Here is an 18,460-nt window from a genome sequence, read left to right on the forward strand (position 1 = left end):
ATGTAATGCATATCTTCATTTCAGGTCCATCGGTTTGCCCTCCCAGTATTACATGGCTGTATCCTTACATTATACTAGTTTTCTAGCAGTCTTTATTTGAATATCAATCAGTATAAGGCAGATTTAGAGACAGTCTCAAATATTGCATGAGGAGAGTATTGTAGAATTAGTAGAAATTGCTTTTGATAACAAAATCAAACCATTAACATAAAATCTTAGCATACTGGTTGTAAATGACCTTTTTTTAAAAAAAAAAAAATGTTCTCTTTATAGACTAAATTATTCTCTATTCAAGAGTCCTGGGGCTGGAGGTTTAAAAGAAAGGAATAGGTATTCTATGTTTTGCCTTTATTAGACCTCGTATCAATAAACAAAAGTAGTTTAAACCTTACTATTGATATGGAAACTGGACGTAGAAATTTAAAAAGTTAGACTCAGGTACTAGGGGGATCTGCAGTTCGGAGAGGAGAATTACAGTTACAAATTATACTTGTCGTTTGAAATAGCCATGGAAAAATAAAAATGGATAATGCTTGCAGAGGGGGGAAATCGGGACAAATGCAAAACGAGTCTGATTATCTAATTGGAAGCTTCCACTAAAAACTTACGAAGTTTACATCATAGTGCCAGTAGGGAGGAGAAGGAGTCTGCTCTGAATGGGGGCGCACTGGGTGCTGGTGAGCGCCCGTCAGGGGCTGTGCCTGCAGGAGCCAATGGGGAACTCCGGCAGACGGGGCCCGTCCTGCCAGAATTGTTCCGTCTGGGAAGAACACCTGCGATTGCTCTGTTCCATTTTCCTTAACGCCGTGCAGTTATCACTATGCACTCGTGTTCTATTAACGGCAAATGCTTTGATTGGATTCTCATCTCGAGGAGGAGTTGCTTCCGAGCCGGGGTGCGCTACTATGTGAGAGGTAGGGTTGCCCTGTCGGCAGGACTCAGCGTCTGTGATGCAGTGTTTCATTTTACAGGGATGTGACCACAACCTCCTAGAGTTTGCTTGTTTACATTATCACTTGAGAGCCTCGGTTAGTACTTACCTCCTGCTTCATTAAAACAATTAGGTAGGACTTCTGTGCCTTAGCCCGGCCACTGCAGTTCCGTGGCAGACGTTGAGGGACATTGTCCACTGCGCCTGCCTGCCTGTTTGCTGCATGTGTGACCGCAGGCTGCACTCGGTGCAGTTCCCAGAACCTAAACTCACCGCCGGAAGTACTTACTTTCCCTGTTCTTGGCTTCTTTGCATGCGGAAAGCTAGGCATTTGAGTTAATGCCTTCAACTTTGAAGACTTACAGTTTGAGCATTTTTTTTCTCTAAACTTTGTACTAGCGACTGCTGATTTGCTTAAATCAACCTTTTAATATCTGTATTAAAAGTTACTGTCATGAAAAGGAGTTTCTCTAATTTTTTTGGGGGGGGTGTGGGGGCAGACTATTGGACTGAAATCCTGTGGGCCATTAGATAAGTCGTAGAAGTTTGGGGTCAGGAAGTTATCTGGTTACTCTCCCTTATTCCAGGTGATATAGCAGAGAAAGAAAGACTTGCAGTGAGTGAGCTGGCCAAGATCACAGAACCAGAGTTAGTTAGCAGCTCCCTTGTAACTAGAGATTCTTGGATGGAGACATAACTTTTTTTTTTTTTTTTTTAATCCTCACCCGAGGGTGTGTTTATCAACTGTAGAGAGTGAGGAAGGAAGAGAGACAGACAGACAGAGAAACATAACTGTGTGAGAGAAACATTGATTAGTTGCCTGTATACGTGCCCCAACTGGAGGTCGAACCTGCAACTGTGAGAAACGCTCACAATAAAAACTGGGACACAGGACTTGAGCAGTAAAACGAGGCCTTTATTCACGAGTCTGCAGAGCCGGGCGCACCCTCATAGCCAGGAGAATGTGCGCGCCAAATAGACAAAGGAACCTGGTTTTATAGTCTTAGCTTCCCCACCCTAAAATTGCCATTCTAAGGTGAGAGCGATTAGCTTCCCCGCCCTAACGCAACTAGTTTCCCCTCCCCTCTCCTCCTTCCCCGTTTCTCCATGACCGGATACTCAGGAGGTACAATCTAACGCGTTCATCTAAATGCCCCTATTGTGATTTGTGAATATGCTAATACTGTCCACTCCCTTCCCAGAGATCCTTTAATTACATTTGCCCTTTGTTACCAATGACTTTGCTACTGGTTTGGGAGTCACTATGTCCTTGTTTCTAACACAACCTAGGTTTGAGCCCTGAGCAGGGATCAAATGAGCAACCTTTTGGTGTATGGGATGATGCTCTAACCAACTGAGCCGCCTTGCCAGGGCTGGAGACATAATCTTTAACTAAATTTTTTGAATAGGTAATACATTCATATAGTTCCACTATCATTTTGATCATTATAAGCTTCTGCTGGACCATTTTAATTATTATAATGAAGTACTATTAACATAATGGTCCACATTTGCATTAAATATTGTTTTTATTGGTTTTAACTTTCAATCTATTACAGTAGTATTTTTTTTAAACTAGGATTTATGGACATACTCTCAGGAGTCCTTGAAAATTTGTTTTTTCGTGTTTTGTTTTTTTTTTTTAATATATCTCAAGTTTGAGAAACGCTGTTTTGGAGAAATTATAGGGTTGTGAATGTATAAACAATTGATATATAAATAACAACCAACTTTATTTATTAATAGGTCCTTAATACTGCCCTCGAAGCCTGTTCAAAATGAATGAGCATCTATTGGCTTTCTGATCATGTATTATGCATTTGTTTAAAATGTATTTTTATAAGTACTTTTCCAGTAACTTGAACTGACTTAATTCTCTCCACGTTACATTGAATTAGTGAGTTTCTGATGTGTTTCTTATGTGATAAGTACAGTTTTTTGTTTTTTTTTTTCAATTCAGGGATTGATTCTGAGGGCCACGCCGCTAACTTTGTAGAAACAGAGCAAATTGTGCACTACAATGGAAGCAAAGCCTCGTTCGTCCAGGCAAGTTCACGTGCCTGCTGGCCTTTTCTGCTGGGATCACAATTTTCTGTTTGTTATTGAAATTCCTCTCTTCCCCCCTCCTTCTTAAAGTAATATCTTTGTCTACAATGTGGAAAAAGTTCCCCTGGAACAAAGGTATGCCAGTAATCTGGCACACACTTACTGGCATTTCTTGCCCTTGAACTGAATCCCTAAGGTGAGGGCAGGGGGAGGAGGGGAAGGGGTTATGGAATGGAACCCTCCTGTGGCTCTGTCCTGTAGACTCACTCAGGGCGGTGACGATAGGACAGCTGACTCTGTCTGCCTTGCACTTAATTGCGAGATCATCTCTTTCCTGCTGCCTCCTGAGGGAGCCGCGGGTCGCTTGCTCCTCCAGAGCTTAGTGGCTAAGCACATCGGTTCCCATGAGAACGAGGACCGCCGTTTCCCAGTTTTAGTATAAAGCCAGTGACATCACAGATGCAACCTGTTAATTTCACGTTGTAGATAGATTGGTTTATTTTAGAATTTAGGGCAAACACTGATCTGTGTATGTAAAATCAGAAGACAAGGTCCTTTCCAAATATAGTTCCACAGAATACGAACTTTAGGAGCAGGCACACATGGGCTTCTTTCATCGTTGGTTGTGTTCATATTTTTTCCTTTGCACTTGTTGATGGGTATATACCCGTGACAGTAAGTGAGCTGAGAAAAACTGGTCTGCATGGATGTTTCTTTTTTCACATTTCTCTCTTTTCTTTCAGACTCGAGGATCGATACCAGTTTTCTGGTCTCAAAGACCAAACCTCAAGTACAAACCACGGCCACAGATCAACAAAGTAGCAAATCATGTATGTGTCTTCTGTGCTTTCCTTATCTTCTAAGCAAGAAGCGTGTTGACGTTGTAATTTACATGCAGAGCATGCGTTTATTCCTCATAAGTCAGAGTCCCTCATCTTTGAGGCATTTCCCGTTGACCCTGGCACGTAGTGACCCTCTAAGTCAAACGGCTGTGTCGATGGCAGGTCAGAAATGTGAAAAACAAGCCGTGGTTGGATGGCGTCCCAAATTCAAAGTTTAGAGATTTCAGTAAGATTTGTAACCACACAGGGTTAGAGTATTTTGTGTATCCTGTTCGAGATTGTGTTTGAATTGAAGCAGTGCTATTGCAGTTCGGAGCAGAGTGGCTTGTAATTACTCTTCACTGCATGGTATTTAGAATGTCCAGAGGCTTCTGGCTTCTGCAGAGAGAATATTTAAAGAGATACTTTAAGACATCTTATAAATAAATATTCTTACAGTATACTCTAATAAAAGTGTATAACTTTTTTTTCTTCTCTAGATGGATGGTTTCCAAAGGCATTTTGATTCGCAATTAATTATTTATGGAAAACAAGTCATACTCAACCTGGTATGTTTCTTACTTGTTTCTGGGGGAGCAAAACAAACCAAAAAATGAAATTTTTAACATAAAATTTTATCATTTTAACCATTTTAAGTGTTCAGTTTAGTGGCATTAAGAATGTTGTGCAGCCCTGGCTGGTGTGGCTCACTGGGTTGCATGCCAGCCTGTGAGCCAAAAGGTCGCTGGTTCGATTCCCAGTCAGGGCACGTGCCTGGGTTACAGGCCAGGTCCCCAGTGGGGGGCGTGCGAGAGGCAACCGGTCAATGTTTGTGTCCTCTTACATCGATGGTTCTCTCCCTCTTTTTCTTCTGCTCTTCCCCTCTCTAAAAAATAAAATCTTTAAAAAAGTAAAAAGAATGTTGTGCAGCCATCACTACTGACCGTTTCCAACTTTTCATCATACCCAGCAGAAACCCAGTGTTCACTAAACTTCCCGTTCTCTCTCTCACCTCAACCCCAGCTAACTGTTCTGCTTTCTGTATAAATGTGCCTGTTCACATACCTGTTCCTCTGTGTCTTGCTCATTTTACCCAGCACTGTGTCGTGAAGGCCCGTTCATGTTGCAGCGTGTATCAGAGTGTCATTCCGTTTTAAGTCTGAATGCCCCACTGTGTGTGTGCGCCACAGTTTGTGTATCCATTGCTTCATCCGTGGACATGGGGTTGTTTCCCCATTTTAGTTACTGTGGGTAATGCCGTGTGCACGTGTCTGTTCGAGTCCCTGCTTTCAATTATTTATTGGGCAAAATGCCTAGGAGTGGAATTGCTGAATCTCGTATTTCTATGTTTAACCTTTTCTTTTTATTTTTTTTAAGGTTACTTTATTTTTATTTTTATTTTTTAATTTTATGTATCTGTTTTTAAAGAGAGGTAAAAGGAGAAAGAGAGGGAGAGAAACATCACTGTGCGGTTGCCTCTCACGTGCCCCCAACTGGGGACCTGACGTGCAGCCTAGTCATGTGCCCTGACTGGGAATCGAACCAGCGACACTTGGCTCGCAGACCGACGCTCAATCCACTGAGCCACAGCAGCCAGGGCTTATATTTAACTTTTTAAGGAGCAACCATATTATAGCTGCAACGTTTTGCATTCCTTCCAACAATGCACCAGGGTTCCCATTCCCCCACATCCTTGCCAACCCTTGTTATTTTCTGTATTTGTTTGGTTTTTTGATTGTGGCCGTCCCTAAGTGCTGACTCTTTGTGGCTTTGATTTGCACTTTCTAATGCCTATTGATGTTGCGCATCTGTTCATGTGTTTATTGGCCATCCATATATCTTCTTTGGAGATCCTCTTGTAGCATCCTTTTGTTCCACCTGAAGGACTTCTTCAGCGTTGCTTGTAGAGCAGGTCTAGCCGTAATGAGCTCCCTCAGCTTTTGTTTGTCTCAGAATGTCCTAATTGCTCTCTCGTTTTTGAAAGATAGTTTTGCAAGATAGAGAATTTTTGGTTGACGATTCTTGTTTTGTTTTGCTTTTTGTCTATTTTTTATAAAATTTATTGGGGTGATATTGGTTAATAAAATTACATAGGTTTCGGGTGTTCGGTTCTATGTTACATCATCTGTATGTTGCATTGTGTGCTCACCCAGAGTCAGATCGCCTCTGTCGACATGTGTTTGCCCCTCTGTACCCTTTACGTGCTGCCTCTTCCTCTCCTCCTTCCTTGCTAGGAACCACCACGCTGTGGTCGGTGTCTGCGAATGATTTTTGTCTTGTTTGTTCATATGTTGTTCTCAGACAGTTCTTCTCCTTCAGTCCTTTATACGTCTCATCCCACGGCCCTGGCTTCCAGGCGTCTGAGGAGGAATCGTCCTGTGACCCTCCTGAGGCTCTGCTGTAGGTGATGAGTCTTCTCTCGCCGAGTTGTTTGCTTTCTGTACTTCAGAGTTGGATTATAATGTGTTTGCTGTGGGGTTCTCTGGGTTTATTACACTTGGAGATAGGCGAACGTCTTGGATTTGAAGATTTGTTTTTCATCAAATTTGGGAGGTTTTAGGCCACTTTTTCTTTAAATAATCTCTGCACCCCTTTCTCTCTCTTGCCTCTCTTTCCGGGGCTCCCGTCACGAGTGGAGAGTCTGTTCAGCGGTTTACAAGAAGTCCCCTGTCCCTCTGTTCACCTTCCTTCATCCTCTCCTTCCTGCTCCCCAGACTCGATTATGTCATTGTTCTGTCTGCAGGTTTGCTGATTCTTTTTTCTTCCTGCTGAGTGTGCTTCTGACCTCCTATCGTGAACTTTTAGTTTCCATTTTGTACTTTTCAGCCCAGGCTTGGTGTTTGCTTCCTTTCAATAATTTGTTTCTTTATTGATATCCTTGTTTTGTTCATATACCGTTTTCCTGATTCCCTTTAGTTTTTTGTCCATCTTTTATTATAGCTCTAAGCATGTATTTTCTCAAACCATAAGAGAATGTTTATTTAGAAAGTTACAGAGGTAGGAAAGGGTGTGGGATCAGAAAACAAGTTACAAAGGCCAGAGAAGGGCCCTCGGAGCTTAGGAGACAGAGGCGAGGGAAACGCACTTGGGGGGAAGGACAGGGGCGGGGAGGGGAAGGCGCGCGTGTGTTCCTGGGAGCGAGAGCGCTCTGAGCATATTTGACAGCTGTTTTAGAACCTTTTTCTAGTGTTTCTGCAAGGGTGGTTTCTGTCCGTTTATCCTTTTTCGTTGAAGAAGCCTTGTTTTCTTATTTCTGTGTACGCCCTGCCTGTGATTTCTTTGCTGTGGTTGACATCGGGGCTGGTTGATTATAACGCGGTAACTCTGGAAGTCAGATTCTTCTTTCCCATGGTTTTGCTCTTTTTGGGTTCGTGTTCTGTTTTACTTGTTGAAAGCTCTAGCAATCCATTTGTTTTGAGACTTTTCCAGACTGTTTTTGCTAAGACTTATTTCTTGTCATGTATGCTCACTGAAGTCTGCTCCTTTAGCTCATGTTCAGCTAATGTTTTGACAGAGATTTCCTTGCATGCCAAGAATTGAAACAGACAAAAAAAATACAAAAAAGAGAGCACATCAGCTCCCAGTATCTGCAGAGGGGTCATTAGCGAGGCATGCTGGGAGCCTGAGAGGAAGATTTAAGGTGTTCACAGGACTTTTCTGAGCCTGCATCTTACCTGGGTGTACATGTGGCTCTCTGAAATCCTCCTTAAACTTGGCTGCTTTTTAATGTCCTAATTTCCCAGAGAATGTCACCCCAGCTTCTTACGCGGGCTTGGGTGATCTGTTTCATGTCTCTACCCACAGTCTTTTGTGTTGGTTGGAGTCCTCTTGTAGCTTTTAAAAGCAGGGCCCCCCCACTTTGCCTGCCTGTGTTTAGAGTCCTACAAGACAGAGCCAAGGGAGTCAGTCCTTCAGGTCAGAACAAAACATGCGCAGTGCTGTGCACGTGAGGTCGGGCCCGCGCCCTCTGGTTTGGGGAGGGGACTGAGAACCGGTCCCCACTGCTGAGCACTGAGGCCGTCACCGCTCCGGGAAAGGGCTGGGGTAAGGGCAGGCACAGACGCCACGAAACTGTTCTGTGAGCTTGGAGATGGGTTCTTCCTGTTGAATATGCTCTGGGTTGCTGGACGCCTTGGTTTTCTAGAGCTGCTGTGGCGTTGGTTCAGACAGCTTCTGATTTTTCCGTGTTTCTGTAAGAGAACGAGGGCTTGGAGCGTGCCAGCCCTCGTGTCTGGCTGGTGCTGCTCTCCCTTTAATAACATTAAAGCTGTAGTGTTCTTAATTTTTTACAGGTTAACCAGAAGGGTTCAGAGAAGCCACTTGAACAAGCATTCGCAACCATGGTGTCTTCCCTGGGAAATGGAATGATCAGGTACCTGACTGGAAATCTCTTGTGGGGCTTTTCGGATTAGGTGTGCACTTGCATACACACACAAGCACACAGATCGCATATGTTGTACGTTTCATACATGTATATTTCAACTCGGTTTTTTTAGTACTGGATCAAAGAATGGTTTTGTTGGCTTAAAGTTTTCTCTGGCCTAATTTCTACTGCACAATACCTCTTAACAGTTGAGTTTTAATTTGAGTTTTGTAAAAACCTAGTCCCAGATTAAAGTCCCCTTCTTGAGGCTTTGTGTCATTGTGGTCACTGGGTCACGAATTGCAGTTCCTCCTGACTGCTTCCTGTGGTCCCTGTGGTCCCACCCGCCTCATGAGCTGGCACTTTTCTCCAGCCTGGTGGCCTTGTCTGGAGTAGCAATGTGGCCTCCTGGACGTCACCAGGCCCAGCTGCAAACTCCGTAGCCTCGTCAGGGGGGCTTTCTGAGGCATTAGCAGTGGCCCTGTGCGGGCAGCGAGGCCGTGAATTTGAAAACAGCACAATGGGACCCTGTCCTTTGCATGTGGGGGTGGAGAATAGCCGTGTGCTAGCTGTTGCATTGGAGAGGGCTCCTTTCTGGTGCACACATGACTGCCCCACGGAGCCCACTTCTCCAGCACGGAGCCGGGCTGCTCTGTGCTCCTGTGTGAGGCCCTGGGGGAGCACGTGAGGCAGAAGTGTGTGTGCATTTTCCATGCAGTGGGTGAGGAGCCTGAGGAGGTGGGCGTGTGCTCTGAGGAACCCGGGGTGCAGGAGGCCCCGCTGCCCCCTCTCTGCCAGGACGTAGAGGGGCGAGTCGCTGTGCAGGTGTTATTGACAGAAGGAAAGCGAGTGAATGATCTTCGGTCAGTTCTGAATATCTTTTCTTTTGGTAGATATATTGCCTTTGACTTCCATAAGGAATGTAAAAATATGAGATGGGATCGACTGAGTCTTTTATTGGATCAGGTAGCAGACATGCAAGATGAGTTAAGGTAAGCTGTTTTATCTCCGTCTCCCCGTGGGGGTTGTGGGGAGGGATCTGTGTACGTAATAATCATGCTTATTCCTTCTCTAGCAGACTTACAAATACAGTTCCCTGTGTTGACTGCACTTGGCTGTACTGTTGTTTCTAGGGTTTTCTTTTATTGAAAAAATGAGACTTCATGATTTTAAAAAAATGTTTTATAGAGGGGAAGGGAGGGAGAAACATTGATTGGCTGGTTGCCTTTTGAACACACCCCGACCTGGGCCCAAACCTGCAGCCCAGGCGTGTGCCCCGACCAGGAATTGAACCCACAGTCTGTGGGCTTGTGGCACAGCGCCCAGCCAACTGAGCCATGCCGGCTGGGGCTAAAAATATTTTTAAGTCCTAAAAATGACCTACAACAGGGTATTTCTGTATTTTTATAAATTATCTTTCACACATGTACAATTTTTTTACATAATGAAGTTAATTTGCTGCTGTTTTATGTTCAGTTTTTTTCACCAAACGCTCTGTGACAGAGTGGTGTCGTTTGCCTTCCTCGTCTTTGGAAGGAGCGTGCCTTACGGCGCTTCTGTGTTCCCTTGGGTCACGGGGCAGTTTCGGCTCAGGGCTCCCCTCCCTTCTTCACATCTCTTGGGTGAAGTGGCCTGCGATGCTGCAGTTGTTCTATGGATGGGGGGCTCCCCTTGCCTGGTCTGTGGTCATCAGATACACACCTGGACCATGCATTTCCTCTCTGGCCTTTTAATTTACTGGTTTTAGCAATGCTACTGATCGGAGACCTGTGTTAGAAGAGGTATGTCCTTAGTAGATTTAATTGACTTTCTATGAGAGTGTTTATACAAATATGTTTTAGTTATTTTCTAGTGGACTCTGCCGGCAAGGTGGTGGCGACCCAGGAGGGCGTGTTCCGCAGCAACTGCATGGACTGTCTGGACAGAACCAACGTGATCCAGAGTCTGCTAGCTCGGCGCTCGCTGCAGGCCCAGCTGCAGGTGCAGATGCTTCTCTTTTCTTAGACAATACAGCAGAAAATGAGAGAAACTTCATGCTTAAAACCCAGTGACAAAAGCAGTCTCGCCGCCCTCCCCCTCACCCCGCTCACTGTTTCTGTCTTTCTGTCCACGGCGGGGCATTTCCCGTGACCACAGTCGGTCTGCACACGCAAGGTTTCATCTTGCCAGTCCTCTAGCATGATACGTCATCATAGTTTTTAAGCGTTGCATTCAGTTATACTATGATTTACTAAGCCGTTCAGGCTACTACATTTTTAGCTTATAAATACCACTGTACAGACTGTGTGTATATGTATTGTTTTTAACCTGGATTATTTCCTTCGGGTTAATTCCCGGAAGTTCAATTACTGGGTTAAAGGGATATGTCTGTTACTTTCCCAGGGTCGTATCAGTCGACAATAGTGAATCCATTTCACTGGACTCTCGCCAGCATTAGCTATTTATTACTTAAAACCTTTTTCTATTTTAGTAATACGAAGTAGTACCTCAGGGTTGTTTTTATTTACATCGTTTTTATTACTGGCAAGGATATTAATTCCCCAGGTACAAAGTTTCTGACGCAACTTTGCTCCATCATTAGGATTGTGCTGTTGCGAAAAATAGATGTAAATATTTTTTTCTATTTATGTTTGGAATTAAAAATGTGTATAGTCCGCCTTTCCAAATCACATTGGCATTTGCTGTGAGGGGCAAACAAAAATGCATCACAAATGGGTTCCTGCTGAAATGGTTAGTGTAAGCATCCGCCTTTGTTCACGATGGTTTTGTGGGACCCGGGGAGGACTGTGGAGGCTGAGTACCTCCCTGAGGAGGACCTGCCCTTGAACCTCAAGTAGCGCCTTTCCAGGGCCTGGGGCTCCCCTTGGAGCATCCTCGAGTCTCTTTGATCCGCGTTAGGCTGTGTGCTTGTCAGTCTGTTGGACTGACTTCAATAGCAGCAATATTGGGGACGGCTGTTTCCAAAGCTGATGAACAGAAACCTATCTAACTAGGTTCTGTAGTCTGCACGGAACTGTTTCTTGTGATAAATACGGTGTTATAAAACCTGACCGCGTTCAGAGGATCTTTGGGCAGAAGGCTGTCCGGCATCACCCGTGCCGGCGGGGGCCGGGCCAGGCTTTTCTCCTACCAGCCAGGGCCCCTGAGGGTGACTCCTGTGCTGTGCCCGAGGTGGGGACAGGGGAGCTGCTGGTGATGAGAGGGCGGAGGGTCTACGACGAAGCCCGCGGCAGGAGTTTCTAGTTTGCGGCCAGGAAACGCAGAGGGGAGCCCGTGGGGGGTGCAGGATACCGGGAACCCTCCGAGTACGCAGAGGGCCGTGCGGTGTGTGGGGAGGCCGACGGGGGGGCGTTCTTCCATCTCCCCAGGGGCTGAGGGGGCCTGGGCACTGTGGGCTGGGAGCGGGGCAGAGGGGCAAAGGCGGTGGGCGGAGGAAGCAAGGCTGGAGCCCCCAGAGCCTTCGCGTGCCCCTGTCCTCTCCCTGCGCCCCTGTCCCCTGTGCCCCTGTGCCCGAGAACAGACAGTCCCGCTCCGATCCTGCGGCCCTGGGGCTCCGGGAGAGGGGGCCGCGGGGTAGAGCCCTCGGCTTTGCAGCTGGGCCTCGGGGGGAGGGCTGCGGACCCCGGGGCCTGCTGGGCAGCCACGCGCCCCCCGCCTGCAGCCAGGAGCCCCGGGAAACGGTGTAAGGTCTGGGTGCCGAGATCTACGACAGGTAAACATGGGAGTCACTCTTATTTCAGAGACTGGGTGTTTTGCATGTGGGACAGAAGCTTGAAGAACAAGATGAATTTGAGAAGATTTACAAAAATGGTAGGTATTTCTTTAACAGAGGCAGAGTTACTCAAACTTAGAAATAAATTGATATTTAGATTTAGGGCTCTGGTTGTCACTGGTCTCTCACTCTCTCACAGCCTGGGCCGACAACGCCAACGCCTGTGCCAGGCAGTACGCGGGGACCGGGGCCTTGAAGACCGACTTCACCAGGCAAGCTCGCGTTCCCGCGGCAGCCTTTCCCTCCGGGGGGCCGGGGGGCGAGGCCCAGGGCTCGCTGCTGGGTTGAACTGGAGATCCGCGGGCAGGGATGGCTGAGAACCGCGGCCCTCCGGCTCCTCTCAGCGGGCTGTACTGCGCCCCTGGATCACCCCAGGGGGCTTCGGCAGGTCGGGAGCCGGGCCCAAGGTCTGCACCTCCAAAAAGCCCCCGGGCGGTTCTGAGGCTGCTTCCCGCAGCCACTGCGCAGTGAGAGGTGGGGACATTTTGGATTGGTTACAGGTGCATTTGGGCCTTCTTCTGCTCTGGATTTCCTGGGAGCCAAGTAAGACTTCTTAGTCTTCTTGCTGTTTCATACGACTTAGCATAGACTTGTGTTTCTCTTCATATTTCCTGTCTTGGCACCTGAAACTGAATGTTTTTCCTATTTGTGCCCACTTTGGTAGTGTTTTAGGAAGGGACTGTATTTCTTGGACCTGCCGGTGGTTTCTTTTGTGAAGTATCTCCTTTATGTTTTCAGGATTGATTTCTAAAATCTTTGTAACTCTTATCTCCATACCACATGCTTATTGGCTTTTTTTTTTCACACAATAAAACAGTATGGGAATTTAACATGGAAATATGTAACTCAGAACTTAACCTCTTTCAACCAGAACCGGGAAGAGAACTCAGCTGGGACTTTTAAAGGATGGCTGGAACTCTCTAATACGGTATTACAAGAACAACTTTTCCGATGGGTTTAGACAGGTCAGTTTGTGTTTTTGGTCATTAGGCGGCCATACCTTTGCATTGCTCCCCAGTAATGTAATCACATCTAACTTGAGTCAATAATTTTCTTTTTTTCTGTTCCAGGACGCCATAGACTTATTTCTTGGGAACTATTCAGTGGATGAATTAGAGTCTCATAGTCCTTTAAGTGTTCCAAGGGATTTGAAATTCCTCGCTGTAAGAAACCTTTATGTTTTTCAAGTTGTTAAAAGCATTGTATCTGAAGGTATAGACAGTGCCGACTCTCCTTGATTTAAAACGTGGTGTGTTTTTCTAAATGGAACATAAGTGCTCAGGTTTCCCCGCGGAGAAGGTCTGGGAGAGAAGGAAAGTAACTTTGGAGCGTTTGTTTTCTTTTAAACTTCTCCTCTCGCACATCCTTTTAACGTGAAGACACGTAGCAAAGGGGACACAGAAAGTTTTCTCATTTCAGGAAGACTCCACTCCCCTTACTCTCAGGGATTATTGGAAGCAACTTGTATCTTGGAAGGCAAAGTACAGGCATAGACCCCGGAGATATTGCAGGTTCGGTTCCAGATACCGCAGTAGAGCGAGTAGCGCAATAAAGTGAGTCCCACGAATTTTCTGGTTTCCTAGTGCATATAAAAGTTTGCACTATACGGTAGTCTGTTGATGTACATATTTAATTAAAAATACTTTATTGTTAAATGCCATCATCTAAGCCTGTAGGAAAAGTGGCCCCAATAGACTCGCTTGACAAAGGGCTGCACAAAACCCTCAATTTTTTTTTTTTTTTTTTAAATATGGCAGTACCTGCAAAGCACAGTGAGGTGAGGAGCAGTAAAACGAGGTACGCCCGCGCGGTTCTGGTGCGTGGCTCCTTTTTGGACTCCTGTTTTCACTGGCCTTCACGGAGCCTCTCTGAGGTCCTGCTTCAGTGGCAGAGGCCCCAGCGCAGGAGGGGCCTGCACCGTGGCTCTCACCCGGGCAGCCGGCCTCCCCGGCACTCGGTTTGGAGCAAAGCCGTGCTTCTCAGGGCTGCCTGCGTGACCAGCCTCAGGGCTTGGGCAGCTGGGATTGAACGCCTAGATGGGGATGTTTTGTGGGAAGAAGATACTTGTATTTTAGATTTCGGAAGTTTTGTTCTTTCCCAGGGAAAGCGTGCACAGCTGATTCCGCAGCCGCTGCTTAGCATTCTTACTGGTCTCTCTCTGTTCTCTTCCCAGTTGCCCATTATCATGGTTGTGGCCTTTTCCATGTGCATCATCTGTCTGCTGATGGCCGGTAAGTCTGCTCGTACTTTACGTCTTGTATTTGCTGCTTCTTAGAATGTTGGCCTGTCCTGCGCAGCGTCCTGAGTGTGTGTGTCAGCGCAATACTTGATGTTCCCAGTGCAATTCAGTGAGTAAAGGGGGCCGAGGAGGTTAGTCCTTCGGTGTGGCCAGAGGAAAAATATGTACTCAGTAGCTGCATAAATGTTTTTTCCCTAAGGGTTTTAAAACCGTTTCGTATTACCAAAGTAATACATAGTAATTATAGAAAATGCAGCTAGGCAAAAAGAAAAAAATATTATTTATCATCCTGCCTTAACTTTTTGATGTTTTGATCTTTATAATTGTGTGTGATTTTTTTTCAAAAGTGAGATATATTTTCTTGTAATCTGTTTCTTTCACTGAGCAGTATAATAAACATTTTCCCATGTTTTTTATTTTTAAGCACTGCAAAGTATTCTGTTTATAGATTTATAGTTTATTTAACCAACCACCTATTAGAAAAATAAGTGTTGTTAATAGGTTAATGTAGTGTTTATTAAATTTTAATAGATTGAGAGCAAAATTGCCTAAGGACTGAGCTAACAAGTTCTTTATTGGTTTTCTTTTTTTCTTATGTTACTAAGTTAATAAGCATCTAAGATTCGCGTGTTTCCGTTGAATACTTTTTAGTGCTCCTGGAATTCGAGTTTGTGGTTTGGTTGTATTGTACTTTCGAGGCACAGCCTTAGGCCCTCTGGAGGGAGAGGCACCTCGTCTTCATCGTCCCCCCTGAACCCTTGGGCTAACATTCTCAGCTTGTCTCAACTCCCCTCCTTGGGGCCCCACTCCGAGGCCCCTCCCCCCACCGACAAGGTGTTCCTTGGTTCCCCCACACACATCAGTTCCCTGGCCGGTTTGGTTCCGTTGGTTGAGCGTCCTTTTGCAAAGCAGACGGTTGCCGGTTTGATTCACCGTCAGGGCCCGCGCCTGGGTTTCAGGGTTGGTCCCGGTTGGGGCGCGAACGAAAGGGAAATGATCAGCGCTTCTCTCTGCATCGGTGTGTCTCTCCCTGTCTCTCTTCCCTCCCCTCTCTAAAAGTAAATAAGTACATAAACTCCTTAAAAAATAACTATATCTTTTGGGGGAACAATAAAATGCATGTCAGGAGAGTTGTATTACATACGTTATTAAAATAGGTTACTGAGTTTTGTTTTAGACACTGATTAATATGTAACTTTTCTGACACATGTACTTTTTAGTTATTTTCACATAGATATTTTGATGGTAGCTAATATTGTGGACTAACCCACTAGTGATATGCCCTGGCCAGATGGCTAAGTCTGTTTGAGTGTTGTCCCGTACACCGGAAGGTTGCGGGTTCAGTCCCCGGCCAGGGCACATGGGAGGTAACCGATCAATATTTCTCTCCCCTTCCTCTCTAAAAGCAATAAAAAAACATACATACACTCAGGTGAGGATTTAAAAAAAGAATATATATATAAAAATAGGGCTGAGAAATAAAGAAATGAAAATAGAAAACTATTAGTGGTAGTTTCTTATACTACTAAAATATATAATCTAAAAGCAGTTTTTATTTGTGTGATATAACATGAAGTAGGCTAGTCCAACGCTTCTTGCAGTGTGGCCCCAGGACAGATAGTGGACAGAAGTGCAGGTTCCCAGGCCCCGCCACAGACCTGCCGAATCAGAAAGTCTGGGTGGGGTCCAGCCGTCCATGAGTCGAGCCCTGGAGAGGATTCCAGTGCCAGCCAGAGCTTGAGGACTGCAGGCTCAAAGCTCAAGTGAAGCCCTGGCTGCTGTGGCTCAGTGGATTGAGCGTCGGCCTGCGAGCCAAGTGTCGCTGGTTCGATTCCCAGTCAGGGCACATGACTCGGTTGCACGTCAGGTCCCTAGTTGGGGGCGCGAATGAGAGGCAACCACACAGTGATGTGTCTCTCCCTCTCTTTCTCCTTTCCCCTCTCTCTAAAAATAAATAGACAAATTTTTTTTTAAAAAAGCTCAAGCAAGAGGTTCTTGTATTTTCCCGTAGGTATGTTTGCAGACTTACAGTGTCAATATGTGTTGAAGGTTGACAGGCTGCTCTAGTATCAGTAAATGACTTTTATTTATCACGTCTTTGTTTTTTTTATATCAACAGGGGACACCTGGACAGAAACACTGGCCTATGTACTCTTTTGGGGCGTGGCCAGCGTCGGAACATTTCTGATTATCCTTTACAATGGCAAAGACTTCGTGGACGCTCCCCGCCTGGTCCAGAAGGAAAAGATAGACTGAGTGTGTGTCTGTGGAAAGCGGCTTGGCCTGGAAGATTCCGCCGTGCAGAGCTGGAGCCTTTACTGACCCGCTTTCCACAGCAGCCTGGGGTCCGGACAAAGCCTTTTCCCCAAAGCACACCTCGTGCTGTGTGGGGTGACGGCTTCCCGTTGACCTGGCGTCACTGTCGTGGGGACCTCTTTACTGTTGCGACAGTTATGCTTGTAATCTGAAGCTGTTCTGTAATTCAAGCGTGACCCGAGTTCAGCTCACATAATGGAAGGAATCTACTCATTGTCAGTTTAATCAGCTGTTGCAGAATAAGTAATAGATTTAAAAATCCAGCTTCTTTCATTACTTCAAACAGTAAAGTTATTTTTCTAGCTCAGTTTCATTTTTGTCATTATGGAAGCAGTCACTGTCAACAAGCATACTTTCCCACAGATCTTTGGACTCTTAAAAGTTTAATAATAAGCTAACTCTGCTATGTGTGTAAAATGGAAGCCTTTTACGTTCATCAAGGAGTTTGACAAACAGCCTGTGACTTTGCAGGGGGTGGGGGTGGGGTTCTTTGGGAGGCTCAGCTGGGCTGCCTTATGTGTGCGGCTTAGTGTAAGTGTGATGATGGGTTCAGGTATACTCTATCTTTTTTAAAAGGTGTAAATGAAATCAAAGAATGTAAAGTCTATCTCTTATGCTAATGGCCCAAAGCGTCCTCTCTCACAAGGATTGCCCAGGGATTGCCCTGGCTGGGCAGCGACTTCCTCCTGGACACTTCCGTTTCCTTGGGGGCCCTTCGTGGAGGCGTGAGGCCCCCGAGGGGTCCTGTCCCGGGGCGATGCGGCCGCGTTTCCGTGCACGGTACCGGGGAGGGGCTGCCTGCGTGAACCTGCCATTCGCCGCCAGTGTGTCTGAATCGAGCGCTTCCGGGTAGGTGTGTTCTCCAGTGAAGGACCAACTTCAACTTTAATTTATGTGTAAAAACAAACCTGGAAAATATGCTTTAGAAGCTGTGCATAGGTCTACGTCGGACTGTATTCAAATTGTAATTATGAGGTTTAAATATTAGAAAAGTATGTAAGATAGTATAATCGCCACTATTTGCAAACAGTTCAGTTAAACCCTGCTACCACATTTGTGTTGTGCTTGGAAGTCTGTACAGGTTTCTCAGTAGCAATCTTGTTTTCCTTAAATATCTCTAAAAGCGCCTTTATTTCAAGATTACCTTTTATTCAACATTATCTTTTATAAACATTAATAAGAGGTGTTGCTTTTAGAAACTCTAAAGGCAATAATAGCTGGAAAACGTTCTGTAGCTTAAAATCAGTCATTACAACTCACAATAGGGTAAGTAATTAGGACTACCTATTCCTAACATGTAAATAAGCAGAATTTGTTCCAAAGATGAAATATTGACACTTAGCTCATGTCTGCTGTCACGTATTACTCTGACGCTACCAGGCATTTCACGTTAAGAACTTACTTCAGCGACTACAGTGAAGACCAAAGCCGAAGTGCTGATGTGGCCGCTTCGCAGCGAATGGACTGATCTGGTGTGGTTGACCGTACCCTGCAATGATTTTATTTCTAAATTCATGTACTGTATATCCATACGTGAAAATAAAATGTCATATTTTCTAACTACTGTTGGTGTCGTTCCTATACTTTGTCTTGAAGGAATGTCCTTTCTTTATTAGAATTTTTAAATCTTGCAAAGCAATGCATGGTCATTGTAGAAAAACTTGACAACATAAGGAAACAAGAAATTCCACAGCTTCTGAAATCCTGCTTTCCGGTTATGACCACTTAAGAAATTGTGTTTATTCTTGTAACAATTATTTCCTAGTTACAGATAAAGCCAGGGAAATATTTAGTAAGGTGTAACGTCCATGACAAGATGTCCTTTGCTCCCTCCCACCGGATCGGCATTCGTTTTTCAAAATGACACAGTGCTCAGTGGAGAGGTGGGACAACGTTGCTTCACTGGGAAGTGTCCTCAGGACACAGGTTGCCCCGCAGTGGTTTAGAACAACGGAAACTCGTTTTGCTCACA

At 45.4% G+C, this 18,460-nt stretch overlaps 1 protein-coding gene across 1 annotated transcript in view; it reads left to right on the top strand.

Annotated features, from left to right (window-relative positions):
• Positions 1-17,140, top strand: part of SACM1L (SAC1 like phosphatidylinositide phosphatase) — a 38,957-nt gene extending 21,817 nt beyond the window's left edge. Inside the window, exons 7-20 of the mRNA XM_090284628.1 lie at positions 25-58; positions 813-914; positions 2,892-2,977; positions 3,721-3,807; positions 4,299-4,367; positions 8,091-8,170; positions 9,055-9,153; positions 10,003-10,141; positions 11,902-11,971; positions 12,073-12,145; positions 12,805-12,898; positions 13,004-13,096; positions 14,107-14,164; positions 16,292-17,140. Of these exons, the coding sequence (XP_090140754.1) occupies positions 25-58; positions 813-914; positions 2,892-2,977; positions 3,721-3,807; positions 4,299-4,367; positions 8,091-8,170; positions 9,055-9,153; positions 10,003-10,141; positions 11,902-11,971; positions 12,073-12,145; positions 12,805-12,898; positions 13,004-13,096; positions 14,107-14,164; positions 16,292-16,428 (1,221 nt within the window). The 3' untranslated portion in view covers positions 16,429-17,140. The remainder of the gene's footprint in view (positions 1-24; positions 59-812; positions 915-2,891; positions 2,978-3,720; positions 3,808-4,298; positions 4,368-8,090; positions 8,171-9,054; positions 9,154-10,002; positions 10,142-11,901; positions 11,972-12,072; positions 12,146-12,804; positions 12,899-13,003; positions 13,097-14,106; positions 14,165-16,291) is intronic.
• The last annotated feature ends 1,320 nt before the right edge of the window (positions 17,141-18,460 follow it).

The sequence above is a fragment of the Furipterus horrens genome, unplaced genomic scaffold (genome assembly GCF_987537825.1).
Source record: "Furipterus horrens unplaced genomic scaffold, mFurHor1.1.pri manual_scaffold_7, whole genome shotgun sequence".
Taxonomy (NCBI): domain Eukaryota; kingdom Metazoa; phylum Chordata; class Mammalia; order Chiroptera; family Furipteridae; genus Furipterus; species Furipterus horrens.